Source organism: Stegostoma tigrinum, chromosome 9 (assembly GCF_030684315.1).
Source record: "Stegostoma tigrinum isolate sSteTig4 chromosome 9, sSteTig4.hap1, whole genome shotgun sequence".
NCBI classification, from domain to species: Eukaryota; Metazoa; Chordata; class Chondrichthyes; order Orectolobiformes; family Stegostomatidae; genus Stegostoma; species Stegostoma tigrinum.
In genome coordinates, this window is record NC_081362.1 from 94,720,508 (window position 1) to 94,739,272 (window position 18,765).

The 18,765-nt window shown below is 42.0% G+C and overlaps 1 protein-coding gene across 1 annotated transcript; it reads left to right on the forward strand.

Moving 5' to 3' along the window:
* The first annotated feature begins 1,893 nt into the window (after nucleotides 1-1,893).
* Nucleotides 1,894-4,562, forward strand: sf3b5 (splicing factor 3b, subunit 5). Its single transcript, XM_048535988.2, has one exon. The coding sequence runs from the start codon at nucleotides 2,011-2,013 to the stop codon at nucleotides 2,269-2,271; it is 261 nt and encodes an 86-aa protein (XP_048391945.1). The 5' UTR covers nucleotides 1,894-2,010; the 3' UTR covers nucleotides 2,272-4,562.
* The last annotated feature ends 14,203 nt before the right edge of the window (nucleotides 4,563-18,765 follow it).

Below are 18,765 nucleotides of genomic sequence, written 5' to 3' on the forward strand. Positions count from 1 at the left end.
TAATGAAAATAATCCTAACCTACTCAACCTCTCTTCATCGTTAGCACCCTCCATACCAGGCAACATCCTGGTGAACCACCTCTGCACCCTTTCCAAAGCATCCACATCCTTTTGGTAATGTGGCAACCAGAACTGTACACCGTACTCTAAATATGGCCAAACCAAAGTCTTATACAACTGTAACATGACCTGCCAACTCTTGTACTCAATACCCCGTCCGATGAAGGAAAGCATGCCATATGCCTTCTTGACCACCCTATTGACCTGCGTTGCCACCTTCAGGGAACAATGGACCTGAGCACCCAGATCTCTCTGTGCATCAATTTTCCCCAGGACTTTTCCATTTACTGTATAGTTCGCTCTTGAATTAGATCTTCCAAAACGCATCACCTCAAATTTGCCACTGATCTGACATCTGCAGTGGTGACTGTGAGTACAGGTGATCCCGAGATCGTCGGGACAGATGACATCATTTCACTAACCTGTTGTTTAAAATGAGCTCACTGGGGAGAAATGTATTGCTTTCAGAAATTGTACTCAACTTTGCTTTGTCGCCCCTTAAATCATGTAAGTCTTGCCAAATTCAACATGTGTTTCTGTGGTTAATCTGGGACCTCTGGTTTAGTTCGGGTGTTGTCTCTTGGCATCCTTGATGGCGTTTTGAAGATTTTATCTAGATCTAGTCAGATCACACCTGAATACTGTTCAGATCTTGTTTCATTTGAACACCGACTGCTTAGAAGTGAGGAGTTGTGAACAGTGCTGAACATTGTGCAATCATTCCCAGTTCTAACCTTATGATGGAGGTAAGGTCATTGATGAAGTGGCTGAAGATGGTTTGATTTTTATTGCAAACGAGTGGCAGTTCTTTATTGCACCAATGTAGGTACGCCTATTCATGATACTGATCAAGGGTGGCACAATGGTTGGCATTGCTGCTTCTCAGTACCAGGGACATCGCAGTGTTGAGTCTGCACATTCTCCCTATGTCTACGTAGGTTTCCTCCAGGTGGTCCGGTTTCGTCCCACAGTCCAAAGATGAGCAGGTTAGATAAATTGGCCTTGCTAAATTGTCCATAGTGTCCAGGGATGTTGAAGGCTAGATGGATTAGACATGGAAAATGCGTGTTTATAGGGATAGGGTAAGGGGATGGGTTTGGGCGGGGTGCTCTTAAGAGGGTCCGTGGTGACAGGACGTTGGATGCCTTCAAGGCAGAGATCGACAGATTCTTGATCTCACAAGGAATCAAGGGCTATGGGTAGAGTGCAGGAAAGTGGAGTTGAAATGCCCATCAGCCATGATTTCAATGGCGGAGTGGACTTGATGGGCCGAACGGCCTTACTTCCACTCCTATGTCTTATAGTCTTATGGACTCGATAGGCCGAATGGCCTCTTTCTGTACTTTATGGATTCTATAAAAATCACTAACTGAAATTTTATTTTATTTATTATTGTTACTCCATGTATCTGGCGATGGACCAAAATTAGTCGCTGCAATGCAATAAATTGAGAGTGCAATACCACATAGCAGCGGTCCTCCGATCTAGGGGGCACCTGGTGGTGCTAAAAGCATCAGTGGGGCCTCAAACCCGGCATCCAATGCGCCTGCGCGTCAATGTCTATCAATTTAATAACGCCGATTTGTTAAAGAACCGATTGTTTTATGTCAGAACCAAGCATACGATTGTCAGTATTTCTTCGGTAAGCGTTGTTTTTTTATTCCAAAAAATAACTGTAAAGGTCGCCTGGTAGGGGGCGGAGCTCCAACGCAGGCGATTGCGCAACATCGTGTAAACATTTTTAATAGCCCTAATTTACCAAGATTTCTCTTCACATGAGACAAAATCACAATTTCGTCCCGAACGGTTACTTTCATTTAATTGTACCTGCAGCTTCCCGGAAAGCCACGTGGCGGTAACCCTGGTAACGGCGGCCATGTTAGGTTTCCTCCGGCGGGCGGTTGACGGTTGGGATTCGAATCTTTTTTCAAGCGGAGAGCCGGAGCCGCGATGACGGACCGTTACAACATCCACAGCCAGTTGGAACATCTCCAGTCCAAGTACATCGGCACCGGGCACGCCGACACCACCAAGTGGGAGTGGCTCGTCAACCAGCACCGCGACTCGTACGCCTCGTACATGGGCCACTTCGACCTCCTCAACTACTTCGCCGTGGCCGAGAACGAGACCAAGGCCCGAGTCCGCTTCAACCTCATGGAGAAGATGCTACAGCCGTGTGGGCCCCCGCCCGACAAGCCCGAGGAGGCCTAAGAGGGCCTTGGGGGGGGGGGGGGGGGGGGGGTTGCTGGGGTGCGGTGTGGGCGAAGGGTGAGGATTAGATATGGAGATACGAGATGTGGGGTAGGGTTGTGGATAGGTGAAGGGGATTGGGGGGCATGGCTGTGGATAGGTGAAGGATGGGATGGGGTGGGAATGGGGATGGGAGGAGTATAGGTATGACTGGGTGAAGGGAGTGGAGTGTGGTATAAGTGTGGTTGGGTGAAGGGGATATAGTGGGAATTGGGAAGATACAAGTGAGTATGTGGGGAGGAATGAGGATTTGGGAGCTATAAGTATTGATGTCTGGTGGATTTTTGGGGTATAGATATGGTAATGAGTGTAATTAGGTGCAGGGACATGGGTGGAGGATAAGGAGGGAATATGGGGAGTGTGATTGCAATATGTGTGGAGGTATGTGGTGGATATTGTTGGAGGAAGAAGACCATGTATGGGGTATACAGTTGGAGGATAAGAAAGATACCATAAATGGGATGGTTACAGGTGTAGGCTGGGGGAGTGTGAGATGTTTAGAGGTTGGGCTGTGGCTGGACAGTTGGGTAACAGGAGGGATTTGGGTGAAGTAAGTGGCCTATTGGTGATTGAAGGGAGATATAGGTGAAGTACAAAAGAGACTTGGATGGTTGGATCAGAAGTGCATACCTGTGAAGGCTGGGTTATGAGGATGAGCTGTTCTATGGCTATTGAAGAGGAGTGATGAGAGTTTAGGGTACAAATGTTATTTGTGCTCCATTTTCCCTCCAAAACTTGGACTTGAATTTTGGCCCTCCCATTTGCCATCAGCACATCCAAAGTCGTTGTCAATGACTGAGGGATTGATCCAATCCGCTTCCAAAATGGCATCATTCCTGTACACAAATGAAAGCAAAATACTGTGGGATGCTGGAAATCTGAAACTAAAACTGAAAATGCTGGAGAAACTCAGCAGATCTGGCCATATTTAAGGGGAGAGAAACAGCTAATATTTTAAATCCAATATGACTTGAAGAACTGTACCTGGCCCCCTCTAAGTGGATCCACCTTTGCCTTCCCCAGCCAGTCAGGTCGTTTTTCAGCCACCCTCTTCCGCTCTACAATCAGCAAAGGAATCCACCACCCATCTTGCTCCAGCAGCAAGGGAGTCCACACTTCTCTTGGGGGCTCTGCCAGCACAAGGACATGCATTTGATTTAAACTTTTGTTATTCATCTGAAATATCATCTTGCTTTACAAAAGCAAATGACTTTTTTGTTGAACTGAACTACTTTATAGATAAAATGGTCACTGGCCACAAAAAGTCTACTGTAAAAATGGCCAGTCCATCTGACTTGCTCTCACAAGTGAAACTTTGTCACTGTCAACAGAAGGGAAATTTCACTGTTTCAAGATGTTCTGAACACCCATCCAGTGAATTACTTGTGATTTGCACTCACTTTGGCAACATAATCTTGAGCAACCGAGGAAAGGAATCTTACAAAGACTATCTGCTTTCTTCCCCAGTTAAATGGAATGGTCTCCATACACCTCCATCAGTGAGGAGCTCCCTGCTTGACTTCACCTAGGAGGTTGCTGCTGATATTGAAACCGAAGCCCACTACTGTCACATAGATCTTAAAGAAGGATTACAGAAGTACCCAATGTTCACACGGATGGTTGCTGCACGGAAAAACTCCCAAGAATGAATTGCATCGTAAATGGTATATGGGGTGCCGTACGGAGTAAAACTATATGAATCTACAGAGAGCGTTGATAACCTCTCCCCAACAACTGAACTATAGAAAAAGCCATTATGTTGGCAAGTGTTTGGATAAGTGGTTGTCAACAAAGTAGAAAGATTCCTTGAAACCCATGCATGATAAAAGCATGGCAGCTTTATATTTTTTATTTAAGGGGAATTTACTTAGAATGTTACTGATTTTAGAAGGATTGAAATTTTGGAAATAAAGAGAAACCCATCAAGTGATTTTCCTAAAACTTGGTGATTTATTGGATAATGTTCCAGGGGATTTTTGCGAGTGAATGGAGTAATGTTTTAGCAGCGATTGTTCAGCAAAATCAGAAACCTGCTCAACCATGACTAGGTCACTTAGAAAATGTCTCATTATTCAGAAGGGAAGGTTTTGTACCTTTTTTGTGTTGCCAGTTTATTCCTGTTCTGTTTTTGCTGGGCAGTACAAACTGTAATTCGTAAACAATTTGGTTTAAACTGGAGAAACAAAATATTTTGCTTTAAATGTATACCATTACACTGATCTGTGGCTCAATAAATGGACAGTTTTTTTTAATACTTTAGTTGTTTTGATTTTTTGTTCCTCTGAAATGTGAGATAACTAGGTAAATAGATGGTCACGGTCAAAGAGCACCGAATTTACAGAACACAATCTTTTGTCCTTATTGTGTATGTTTTAAATATGTATATGGATTAGAAGCAGAAATAAGCCATTTGGCCCTTCAAAATGTGCTCTGCTGTTCAAAAAATCATGGTTGAGCTGTTCCATTCTTGCACACATTCATTTACATTCTCAATATCCCAATTACCTTAGCCTTCTTGCCGAACATAAATCTAAAATGCCTTAAAAACATTCAATAGCCCTAACCTACTTCACCTTCTGAGGCAGAGAATTTTAAAGTCGCACAAGTTTCAAACAACTGCCCCTCAGCTTTGACCTAAAAACAGTGACTCTTTTTTTTGAGAAGTCCCCTAGTTTTGGTCTCTCCCACAAGAGTAAACACACCTACCTTCTCAGGGCAATCGCAGAAACTTCACTAAAGTGGTCCTTTGCCCTTCTAAACTCTTGATAACTGTTTCACTGTGCAGGAAATCAAGTTGGAAAATCAGCCCTGTTATTCCTGGAATCTCAAATGTAATGAGGTTTTTTTAAAAAAAAAGTGTAATTTCCCCAATTTGCTTGTCTTAGATCCAGGTTGACAGCAAGGGCCCAGTTTCTGTACTTAACAGAAATAATTATATCCTATAAATAGGTTTTTAGCTATCGGTAAACGGTTACAAGCCTTTGACGTATAAAACTCTTACCAGTCGAAAGTCTAATCCACATATAGAACTCTGAAGGATTTGGAGTAGATCTGTAACTCGGGTTGTGGGTGTTGTGGTTGGTTGGCTTGCCGAGCTGGTTTGTTCCGCAGACATTTCATTACCATGCTGGGTAACATCATCAGTACAGCCTCCGATGAAGCTTCTTCAGAAGCTCCACAGGTAATGTCACCCAGCATGGTAATGAAATGTCTGCAAAACAACAAACCAGCTTGGTGAGCCGACCAACCTCAATACAGAACTTTCACTACACGTACAGGTAGATGAAAATGAACAGTGATATGGGTGGAGGGACAAATGGGGAAAGCAGCTGAATCAGTCTGATCCACAGAATTCATTGAGATTATCATCTTACTGATAAGAACACTATTCCTTGATCTTCCTTTTCCAGGTATTTTCAGTTGTTTGCAGGAGACACAACATGACTGGTTAACACTAATAACTATCTATGACCTTTTAGTTACAAGTCACAGCTTACAGAGACTGGTGAAGAGAAATAATTGTTTTTTTACTGAAGAGGCAAAACAACTCTTTGCTGAGGCTTGATTGCTTCTGGCCTGAAAGTTCACAACCCTTAGCTGTTCAGGTATCTGGGAGACAATTGTAGAGGTTCTGAGGAAGGGCCACGAGGCCTGAAACATTAACCCTGATTTCTCAATACAGAGCTGCCAGTCCTGTTGAGCTTTTCTAGTTTTTGTTTCTGATTTCCAGCATCCACGCTTTTTCCATTTTTATTTTGTATTTAACTGCTCAGAGTTGTTGGCAGGCAAGAAATTTTCGTCAATGATCACCATTTAGTGACTTGTTGCAGGTCAAATTTTCATTTGAACACAGCCCCCTGGCTCCAACTGGCATGTAACTCAGTTTCCCCACCGTTCAACGAACAGCAGTGTAAACATTAATTATGATGAATGTTAGGTAATTTAAGAAAAGAGCAGCAACCCAACAATGACAGTTCTTTACCCATTTTTGTCTATAAAAATACAAAAATCAAAAGATTATAGTCTTCACACCAGCCTAACCAATCTTTCCTTGTAAGCCAACACATTCATTCCAGGTATTAATAGATCTGACTTGCTGCTGAATGTTCTATCTTCTTTGAATAAGTCAATCAAAACTGCACACAGATCAGCCAAGATCCAAGTAAATGTCAATGCAGGATCAATAGATCAAACACCCTTCTCATGTTCTTTATTTGCATAATTATTTTCATTCCTTTCTATCTGTAATACACCAGTATCCCTGTAAAATCTACATGCTGTTAGTGGGAGTTACTCTTTGTCTTGAAATCGATTTGCCTTACCTTAGGGCAATTGAAAAAAAATCTTAGCACCAGCTTCATATCAACATTTTCAAATTTAATTTAAAAGTTTCAGATATATTTTCTATATGTTTTCAGTGAGTGTGTTTTTCAGGAATGTGTGCTAATTTAGTTACCTCTGAGTCGATTCTGTAAAGCACACCTAATTGCATTTCAAACTTGCTGCGCATTTGACGAAAGATAGTGGCCATATTGCTGGACTAAAACCAGAAGGCCAGGTTGATGCTTAGGGGCAGGGAATTGCAGTGGTTATTCTGACTGATCCCACTGGTGCCATAACATGAAACTTCGGCATGCATTGTCACCACTCATTTACAAGCAGATGATTGATGAACTGGCCAACACCCTGCAAGATGCTAAGGACAAAACTCAATAACAAGTTGCTGGAAACTCAAAAGAAGAGCTTCCATCATTCTGCAAGCAACACTTCCTCCAAAACAGTCTAAACCACAAGGAAAATTTTATCCCAAAAGATGTTGACACAGACTAATATTATAATACTATCCTGTGTTACATGTACTTACTGCATGAAAAGCTTTTATCCTGTTAACAAATTTGGAAAAGTCTATAAGTCCACAGTCTTGGTGGTAATGGAAGGAAACAAAGGGCAAGCTAACATTTCTGCCCTCTTGAAGTCTAAAAACACATTCAAAATGGTCTAGAAGCTTTTCTGTTTCACCACAGATCTTAACAAATGCTGTAATTTTCCAGCAGTTCACGTCATAGTGGCTATACATGGTAATAAGCATATAACTCCTTCGACACAAAAACAAAAGTTCCAAACAGATCTTGTATTTGACAACTCTCATTCCTGATGATTCTAATGACGACATGTTTTCTTGGCTTAGTTGGTAATGTTCTTACCTATTAGTTCAGAAAGTCAACTTGTTTCAGGCTGACGATCCCAGTGCACTACTGATGGAGTGCTGTACTGTCACCTATGCTTTGAGACATAACACTAACACCCAATTTGCTCCCTCTCAAGTAGATGTAGAACATCTATTCTTCTGAAAAAGAGCATGAGCAAGTCTCTTTGGTGTTCATCCAATCCCTTGACCAATTTCCTGTGGCTGTTTTGCGTTTGTCTTTCTTGCATCAGTGTCACACACTCTGATGCTGCCTGACCTGCTGTATTCCTCCAACTCTACACTGTATTAACTTTGATTTCCAGCATCTGCAGTTCTTGCTATTTCTTTGTTTTAATGTATGTTTGTTAAAAAAAGTAAAATCTCCATATACACTTGTAAGTTGCTTTTCCAAACCTGAAATTCATGACCTATTTTGCCAAATATGTTGATCAGTATAATCTTAGACATTTTTAGCTGAGAGCCTGGTCCACATGTCTAAAATTGCAGGCGAAGTTCTCCCTAATTCTTAAATTGACAGATCTGAAGACAAGCCTCAATATTTTGAATCTCTAGCCCTTTATTTGTCAAATAAAGTTCATGACATTATAGCCTGAGAGCAAGTTGAAACAGGGGTTTCATTTGTTGAATTCTCTTCCCCAGAGAGCAGTGGAGGCAGAGTAATTCAATATGTTCAAGGCCAAGTTAGATATTTTTTGGTCGATAAGGAAGTTTAGGATTATTGGGAAGCTGACGGGAACATGGAGTTGAGGCCAAAATCAGATCAGCCATGATCTTATCAAATTACTTACTCCTGCTCATGATTCTTGTGTGCTTGTTCTTGAGTTTACCCAATAATCTCATTAAAATTAATTTCAGTAATTTGGCAGCTGGCAACTTTAGGGATAATTACATTGTAAATGCTTCATGATGTACTGTGGAATTCAATATGGGCGCTGAATGTAGGTAATAGATGACCTTGAAATGAATTACAGATGTGAATATGGATGTGGTTTTAGATTGTATTAGGATCACACATGTGTTTGATGGAGCTGCCACAAATATGCAGACAGACAGCACTAACCTGAATGGATTCATTTGGTTCATCTGAGCCTCTAATAACAACAGCCATTCCCTAAGGAAAGGAAAGCATGATCCCAAGGATAACTGACAGCTGGGGAACCATGTAGCAGAATAAATCGTCTTATACTTAGGAAAGGGACAAAACAGGAGTGTTAACTTGCATGTGATGATAAAGCATGTTGAAGCATTCATTTAAGCTTAGGCTTCTTCCTGATTTAAAAAACATGAAACATTAGAAAAATGGCATTCATTCCATTCTGCATCAACATTGCAAGCTAATTAACCCTTTCCTAATCAGCCTGTAATGGTTATCCGTACCAATTATTTGTTTAACAGTATACTTAATGCATCCCTGATCAGTCTTGATTACAATGGCTGCCTTGTGAACCACTGCTGGTGCCTCCTTAAATGAAAGGCCATTATTGTTTTTGAGATCGCTGCCTGAAGGCAGGTCTGGCCCACAGCACTTGCAGTCAAGTCCAACCCAACCAAAAAGGGGATTGAAGCCTGTGCTGTTGGCACCAATCTGATCCACAACAATTGTTCAGCCAACTGAAGCAAATAGCCCCTCAAAGAGATAACACGGTGTGGAGCTGGATGAGCACAGCAGGCCAAGCAGCATCAGAGGAACAGGAAACCTTGACGTTTCGGGTCGGGACCCTTCTTCTGAAAGTCCTGACCTGAAACATCAAGCTTTCCTGCTCCTCTGATGCTGCTTGGCCTGCTGTGTTCATCTAGCTTCACACCGTGTTATCTCAGATTTTCCAGCATCGGCAGTTCTTACTATCTCTGTAACAATTTCAGCCCCTCAAGAAGACCTGGATTTCTGCGGCAATGTGCACATTTACATGCATGTTGTAGTCTGGAGGAATGCATGTTAATGGCAGAGGCTCTAAACTTCTTTCCAGCATATGGTGGACCAGGAGTCTCTCCTACCATAGACCATGCCATTGGTCTATATATTGTAGGGATTTCAAGCATCACTCTTGCTGCTGAGATTTTATTTTGTTTGTTTGCAGGATGCACGTCATTGGTTGGGACAGCGTTTATTGCCCATTGCTAATTGCTCATCCCTGGCTGCCCTGGTGAAGGTGATGTTGAGCTGCCTTGTTGAATTTTTACAATCATAGAGTCATACAGCACAGAAACAGACATTTCTGTCCAACGAGCCCATGCTAACCATAATCCCAAACTAAACTAGTCCCATCTGCCTACGCTTGGCCCATATCCCTCCAAACATTCCTTGTCAATATACTTATCTAAATCTCTTTTAAATGTTGTAACTGCACCTGCACCCTCCACTTCCTCTGGAAGTTCAATCCACACAAGAACCACTTTGTGTAAAACAATTGCCCCTCATATCTTTTTTAAATCAGTCTGAGAGGTGCAGGCACCTTCATAATGTATAGGTAGAAAGGGAGCTGCGGTACTTTGAATCAGCAGCACTGAAGGAACTGCAATATATTTCAGAGCCAGAAGAGCTTAGAGGCCAATGTGGCTTTACCACGAATCTGCTGTCCTTGTCCTTCTTGGTGGTGCAGGTCACAGGTTTGGAAGGTTTTATGGAAGGAGCTTTGGAGAGATATTGTAGTGATTGCATGCACTGTTGCTGCTGTACATTGATGGTGGATGAATATCAAAGGTGGTAGATTGGGTGCCAGCCAAACAGACTGCTTTGCCCTGGATGGTTTCAAACATTTGGATATTATTAAAAATGTCCCCATTCAGGCAATTAGGGAGTATTCCACCATTCTCCTGACTTGTGCCTTGTAGATGATGGACAGGAGGGGAGTTACTCACACCGAATTCTTAGCCTTTGATCTGCTGTTGGGGCCAATGTATTTATATGGCTTGTCCAGTTCAATTTCTGGTTAAAGGAAACCCCCAAGCTGTTGATAGTAGGGAATTCAGTGATGGTAATGCCATTAAATGTCAAGCAGCGATGCTGGAGATGGTCATTGCCTGGCATGTTGTCCAGATCTTGTTGCATATGAGCATGGATTGCTGCAGTATCCAAGGACTTGTGAACAGTGCTGAACATTGCACAATTAGTGAACATCCCCAGTTCTGATCCTATGATAGAGAGAAGCAGCTGAAGATGGCTCAGCCTACCTTGAAGAACTTCCACAAGATATTCTGGAGCTGAGATAATTGGTCTCTGACAACCACAACCATCATTTCTTGTGCCAGGTATGACTTTAATCAGAGTTTTCCCCTAGAGTCCCACACAGACTCTAGTTTTGCTCAGGGCTGCTTGACGCCATACAGGGTCAAATGTCAATTTGATGTCAAGGGCAGTCACTCTAACCTCATCTTACTATATAGAAGATCAAAACTTATTAAAAACATGTGTTGTGAAAGGTCTTTAATAAAGAAATCTCTTGTGAATTTTATTTTCGGCATACACAGATATAGTAATTTCAGGAGATGCAATCTGTTTGACTACGTTATATACAAACCTTCCTTTGCCAGCAATTCCTGGTGTAAAGGGCTGTGTATTTTCATTTGTATTTTTTAAAATTGGAGACTGGAATGGAAAAGAGCTGTTTTCAAAACAAAAATCAGTATTTGAAAGTGTGGAAACAGCACCGCCTATGAGTTCTTCTCCAAGCCATCTGACTTGGTAATAGGAACATAGGAGCAGCAGTAGGCTATTTAACCCTTCATGCCTGTTCCACCAGTCAGTGAAATTGCCCATGGTCTAGCACTGTATACATGCCTTTGGCCCATATCTCTTAATATTTTTGCTTAACAAAAATTTGTCCAACTGAGATTTAATATTAACAACTGATCCAGCATCCACTGTTGCTTGTGAGAGTTCCAAGTCTCATCCACCCTTTGCGTGTAGAAGAACTTGCTAATATCTCTCCTTGACGGTCTGGCCCTGATTCTCAGAATAAGCCCCCCAGTTCCAGAGTCTCCAAACTGTGAATAGCAAGGATCCCATAGGCGTAGCGTATCTGGACTTCCAGAAAGCATTTGATGAGGTGCCACACACAAGATACGTTCACATGGGTTTGGGTTAATTTAGCATCTTGGCTAGGCAATAGGCTAGCCAATAAGAAAGCAGAGTCAGAATAAAGAGTCTTTTTTGGTTGCCAAGGCAGGACTAGTGGGATTCCACAGTTGGGGCCCAAGGATTGAACCATATTTACAATCTATATTAATTTAGATGTGGGGACAGAAAGTACAATAGACAAATTTACAGATGACACTAAAATAGATGGAGACGTCAGACCTTTCGGGAGAGATGTCAGGAAGCATATCAACACGCAAAGGGTGTTAGAGATTTGAAACCCTCTTCCATAAATGGCAGTAGATGCAGGATCAGTTGTTAATTCTAAATTTGAGATAGACAATTTTTATTAAGCAAAGGTATTAAGGGATATGGGCCAAAGGAATATATTTGGAACTATGCCACAGATCAGTCGTTATTTTATTGTATGGTTGAACAGCCTCGAGGGGCTGAATGGCCTATTCCTGTGCTTACTTTGCTAACTGGCTGCTGCATTTCGTACAGTATAACAAGGATAAACTCCAAAAGTGCTTGGGCATATCCTGCAATGATGAACAGTAGGTCCTTTCTTTGCACATGATGAGAAAACAGTCTGTTTGCAATGAACAGATCCAGTGATTGGTATTTGTGCAAATTCTGCAGATGACAGAAAACATCCTGCATGTTCCTCCATTCTGTTTCTGTTATGAAAACACCACTGATTACAGCAAACAGCCCCTTCAAGATACTCATGAATTTATAAACATATTCAGACACTTAACATCTGGCTGTAATCATTGAAATATTTTGAATTATGACCAGAACCCCAGGTTGAGTCTGAAATTATTTATTCGGGTTGGGTATACTTTGGTGAGATCTAACCCTAAATAATTCTTTCGTCAAAATGTGGCATTCATTATATTTCAATTTTCTGTTACATGGCAAATGGCTAAATGATGTGAACAATATGAAGCTAATGCACAGTAATACTACAGCACACAGTGGAATCCAATGATTAGAGGCAAAAATATAAATTACTAGAAAAACTCAACAAGTCTGGCTGCATCTGTGGGGACAAATCAGAGTTAATGTTTTGGGTCCAGTGACCCTTCCTCAGAGACATTGTGATGATATTTTTTTAAAAAGCCATATTTGTCTTTAAATCTTTTGTGAATGTTTCAGAATCCCAGTCCCTATTTATGATTAAATTAACATCATTATTCCTGTAGATATGTCCTATACATTATGTCACTTTCTTATCCAGTATTCTGAAACTATTCTCATCAACTCAGTAGTTCTTTGACCAGACTCACTCTTATACCTTCCTCTGGTGTCACTAATCTCTGGTTCAGTATCTCTCACTGGTCTCCATTCAGTATATGTCTGCCTCTTTCCCCAGCCTTGCCCCCAATTTGTGTCTCTGAATAGCACCTTACATAATACAGCAGCATAGAAAACAGCTGTGGGGCTAGGCCATTCACCTAAACAAACCAGCTCCCCTATTCGATACAGTCATGGCTAATTTTCCAACTCCATTCCCTGCTGCTGCTTTACCCCCATACCCTTTGATCTCTTTAGGTCTATGAACTGTACCTAACTCCTTCTGGAAAACATTCAATATTTTAGCCTTAACCAGATTACGTACATTCTTCTGAAATCTGTACCCCTATCCAGTACCTACACCACTTTATTTGTTCACGAGATATGGCCATTGTTGGATGGACCAGCATTTATTCCTCATTCCCAGTTACCTTTTGAGACAGTGGTGGTGAACCACATCCTTGAACTGCTGCAGTCTATGGAGGGTAGGCACATCTACTTCTACTGGGAAACTCCAGGATTTTGACCTCACAACACAAAAGATACAACAATATATTTACAAGTCAGGATGATGAGTGGTTTAGAGGGAAACTTGCAGATGTAAGACATTCCCATTTAACTTCTGCCTTTGTCCTCCTAGTTGGTAGAAGTTTGAAAGATTCAGTCTAAGGAAGCTTGTTGAATTGATACAAGCATCTTGGTGCCCCTGTGCATCGGTAGTTGAGGGACTGAGTGTTTAGCTCCTCAGGCCTCCTTTACCCTCTAGTTTGTGCCTCTCTATGAAGACCCCATCCTCCTCCTACTCAGCATCTATTTGAAACATTTGGCTCCACAAGCAACACCCCATTTTTGTGGCCATACATTCAAGATCAAGAACCAGGAATCCCCTTTTTTTGGCCATCCTGCATTCCCAACATTTCTCTGTCCCTCTGTCCACCTTTCAATTTTGAGCAGCAATTTATAGCTTGGGGATCTGTGACCTTTGCACCCTACAATTTAACAAGGCACTGGGAGAACAAAGCTGATTGGCCCACAGCACATGAGGCCAATTAGCACAGTATCCACAGCTACAGTTATCAATTGCCATTTGTGAGATCAGGTTCTTTTCTAAGTGCTTCCAGATGCAAGTTAAAGAAAGTTCCTGAGGCATGTTTGCTTTTAATTGCTCGACCCCACATTGATTGATACATAGTGCCTACAAAATCCTAAAACAACATTCCTCAACATTATTATATAAATTGAATCAATATATTTTACAATACTCAAAGATTGCTTAACTATTTTCTGCCCATTCAAGCAGCATAGTCTTTAACTTCATTAATTTGAATCAAACGGAGAAAAGGATCAAACATTCATGATTCCCTATTGAACCTCAGTTATTTTCAGCATTAAGAAATGATAGAAAAAAAACACTTGGCAGAGATACATATAGAAGTTGACTGGGGTAAAATGAGATGAAATAGCTGCAACAGAAAATCAGTGCAAATACTGTCCAAGCATATCTTACATTTACAAATTTGCTCAGGCAAAGTCACCGTATGGGAACAGCAATAGCAATGGGAAATGCCCCACTGGGAAAGTAGGGGTGCTGTTCTGTCATGAAATAGGACAAGAGCAGATGGTTTAAGACTTACTCCACCAGTTTGTAGATTTGTGAGCACAGTTACTCTTGCCTCTGAATCCCTGAGGTTGTAGATTCAAGACCCTTTCCAGGAATAGCACAGTTAAACTTAAAAGGGTTCAGCAGTAATTTACAAGGGTGTTGCCAGGGTTGGAGGTTTTGAACTATAGGGAGAGGCCGAACAGGCTGTGGCTATTTTCCCTGGAGTGTGGGAGGCTGAGGGATGACTTATAGAGGCTTTTAAAATCATGAGGGACATGGATAGCCTAAATAGGCAAGGTCCATTCCCCAGTATAAGGGAGGCCAAAACTAAAGTGCATAGGTTTACTGTGAGAGGGGAAGGGTATAAACGGGACCCAGGCCAACATTTTCACACAGAGTGTGGTGCAAGTATGGAATGAGCTGCCAGACAAAGTGGTGGAGGTGGGTCTAACTACAACATGTAAGAGTTCTCTGGATGGGTACATGTTTTGGAAGGATTTAAAGGGATGTGGGCCAAATACTGGCCAATGGGACTAATTTAGGATATCTGGTTGGCGCTGATGAGTTGGATCAAAGGGTCTGTTTCTGTGTTGTACAGCTCCATGACAGTCCAGTGCAAAACTGTTGCAACTGCTGGTTCGATGAAATCTCAAGTGGTTGCCCAAGACCCAATGTAACTGTTTTGACGAAGAAATTGGGACTTGTCCCTGATGTCCCTGACAATATCCTTCAATTAATAACGTAAAAATCTTACTGTTTACCACCACATTAAAATGGAACTACATTTCAAAAGAATTTCATGGGCTGTAAAATGTTCTGAGACATCCTGAAAGGTTCTACACAAATGCAAGTCTTCAATTTAAAATAAATATTTCATTCATCTGCAAATGCGTTGGTCCAAATTTTCCAACACTGTCTAGATTCAGAAATTACATTGCAAAATTGTAAACATTGCTCTAGTATTAAAGAAGGCAAGGAGAAAATTCCTCTGGTAATCACAAGCTTATCAGTTTAGAAACAATTGTTGGCACCTATCATTTGGGAAAGATTGAATGAGCACTTAAACAAGCAAAAAGGTAAAGATGTCAAAGTCCTGGTGGACCATAAATGACCAATAATAAAACTAAGAGAGAGCCTAGGCCGGAAACGTCAGCTTTTGTGCTCCTGAGATGCTGCGTGGCCTGCTGTGTTCATCCAGCCCCACACTTTGCTATCAATAATAAAACTAATGCTGATTTTGGAAAGGTTTGTCACATCTGGCTAATTTGGCAAAGATTTTTCAACAGGTTGCTATGAGGTCCTGGGGACTGTTGGTGAATGTTGAATATATGCACTTTGGAAGGCATTTGATAGGGTGTCATGTGAAAGATTATTTGCAAAATTAAGGGTGGAGGGAGCGAGAAGCAACCTTTGGACAGGCTAGCAATTACTTGGGACGCAGCTAAAAGGGACTAAGGGTACTCCCATACAGTTGTGTCAATGTGATTTTATGTCAAAGACAATCCTGTGAGTTTAGCCCAAAAAAACTAACATTTTATATTCTTTGTGTAAAAAGTTGCTCCTACCTTTCAGACATTAAAGCTCAAAGGAATCCGAGCCAAAGTTTAGTTCTAAAGATGTGATTGATACAACATCATTTAAAATCATCAGAGGTATAGCTAGAGTGGACAGCCAAGAGACTTTTTCCTAGGGTGGAGGTAGCTATTACGAGGGGGCATAGTTTTAAAGTGAGTGGAGGTGGTGACATCTGAGGTAGGTTCTTTACTCAGAGAGTGGTCGGGATGTGGAATGCATTACCGGAGAGGGGAGTAGACTTGGCCTCATTAGGGGCATTTAGACAGCTATTAGATAGGCATATGGATGATAGTATAAGGCAGGGGTGGAGATTAGATAGACTTTAGGATTAGGTAAAGGTTTGGCACAACATCGTGGGCCAAACAACCTGTACTGTTCTGTACTGTTCTGTACTGTTCTATGTCTATCATTGCAAATCCATTATTATTAGTAAAAATGAGTGTCAGTAAATAAATGTTTCCACGATTTATTTTGTTTTTATTTGTTCAAATTATTCAATCGGATTATGAATGATAATAAAGTTTATTTCTTGAGTGGGACAATTTTTATTTGATTACATCGTAACACTTTTTTTTTGGATTTCACTTGGGCCATGTAGAGCACACATGTTAACCACACAAACACATTGAAATGGAAAAACCTATTTTTTTTAAATTTAAGTTTTTTTTTAATTCATTCATAGGATGTAGTCATCACTGACCAAACCATCACTTATCACCCAGAAGGCAGCTAAGAGTCAGCCACATTGCTGTGGGTCTAGAGTCCCATACAGGATAGCTTTCTTCCCTCAAGAATATTAATGATCTAAAGGGCTTTGTCCCCAAAACCTGGCCAGGATTTCATTGGACTGCTCAGATCATTTTGAGACCAAAAGTGACATGAGAAAAAAAAAATTCTTGCAGCGAGTGTTTACGATCTGAAAAGCACTCCCTAAGAATGCGGTGGAGGCAGGTTTGATTTAGCCATAAAAAGTGAATATTATATGAAAAGGAAGAATGGGAAGAACTATAGAGAGAAGACTGAAGAGTAGCACTGTGTATTACTCTTTTAGTGAGCTGGACAGACACAATGGGCTGAATGGCCTGCTTCTGCGCTATAATGATACCATGAAATAGTGGTGCTCCCTGATGATTTAAACTAAAGAATCATGAAATAACTCCACAGAGGCCGGTATCCCGTCACCAAGTCACCCTTTATTTACACATGAGCAGTGCTTCAATTACGATTGCCTCATTCAGAGTCAGGTACCAGAGTGTGAGTATCCCTGACACTTACCCTTTTTATCTGTCAGCCAGGGCTCCATGATTGGACCAGATTAACAGCCCCAATCAGGGAACTCATGTTCAATGAGGCCCAGCTGGCTGACCTCCTTACGATCACTACAAGTCAACCTTTCCTCACCTAGATATGGCATAGTTGAAGGAAGAGAGAGTTATATATATAAGCTTGAAAGCTAAACTGAATAAGGAAACACCTGAGTAAGGTTAGGTGGGTAAGAGCAGTCAGTGCTACCCATTGGTTACATCAGTGTGAAAACCTACAGAAAGCAGTGCACTGAGCGGTCATCCACTTTAATGCTGAGAAATAAATATTTTAATGGGGAACCACAGGAGCTGCAATTGAGAAAAGAGTTTTGAGTGCCCATTCACATACAGATCAGTAAAGTTTAGAACACAGGAACAAATTGGAACAGCAAAAGGAGCTAAAGTGATGATTCATGTACAGAATCTTGATACAATCCACTCCAGAATTTCTCTTCATTTCTGGACAAGAATGTATGAATTAGGAGCAAGAATAGGCCATTCATCCCCTCTGACTATTCCATAACTAGTTTGGCTGATCTAATCGCTGCATACTCACTTCCACGTCATGAACATTGTGTCTCCACCTGACCTTGCTTGGGGACCGCTTTGCAGAACACCTCCGCTCAGTTCGCAAAAAACAACTGCACCTCCCAGTCGCAAACCATTTCCACTCCCCCTCCCATTCTCTTGATGACATGTCCATCATGGGCCTCCTGCACTGCCACAATGATGCCACCCGAAGGTTGCAGGAACAGCAACTAATATTCCGCCTGGGAACCCTGCAGCCATATGGTATCAATGTGGACTTCACCAGTTTCAAAATCTCCCCTTCCCCCACTGCATCCCTCAACCAGCCCAGTTCGTCCCCTCCCCCCACTGCACCACACAACCAGCCCAGCTCTTCCCCCCCACCCACTGCATCCCAAAACCAGTCCAACCTGTCTCTGCCTCCCGAACCGGTTCTTCCTCTCACCCATCCCTTCCTCCCACCCCAAGCCGCACCCCCCGCCACCTACTAACCTCATCCCACCTCCTTGACCTGTCCGTCTTCCCTGGACTGACCTATCCCCTCCCTACCTCCCCACCTACACTCTCTCCACCTATCTTCTTCACTCTCCATCTTCGGTCCGCCTCCCCCTCTCTCCCTATTTATTCCAGTTCCCTCCCCCCATCCCCCTTTCTGATGAAGGGTCCAGGCCCGAAACGTCAGCTTTTGTGCTCCTGAGATGCTGCTTGGCCTGCTGTGTTCGTCCAGCCTCACATTTTATTATCTTGGAATCTCCAGCATCTGCAGTTCCCATTATCTCTTATCAAGACCCTGTCTCCTTCCGCTTTATAGAGATTAAAAGACTTGCATTTCCTGCCTTTTTTAGGGAGGGAACTCCAAAGA

What these genes read in the sequence shown, in the direction of transcription:
- sf3b5 (XM_048535988.2), top strand. Translation starts at nt 2,011, where the DNA reads ATGACGGACCGTTACAACATCCACAGCCAGTTGGAACATCTCCAGTCC.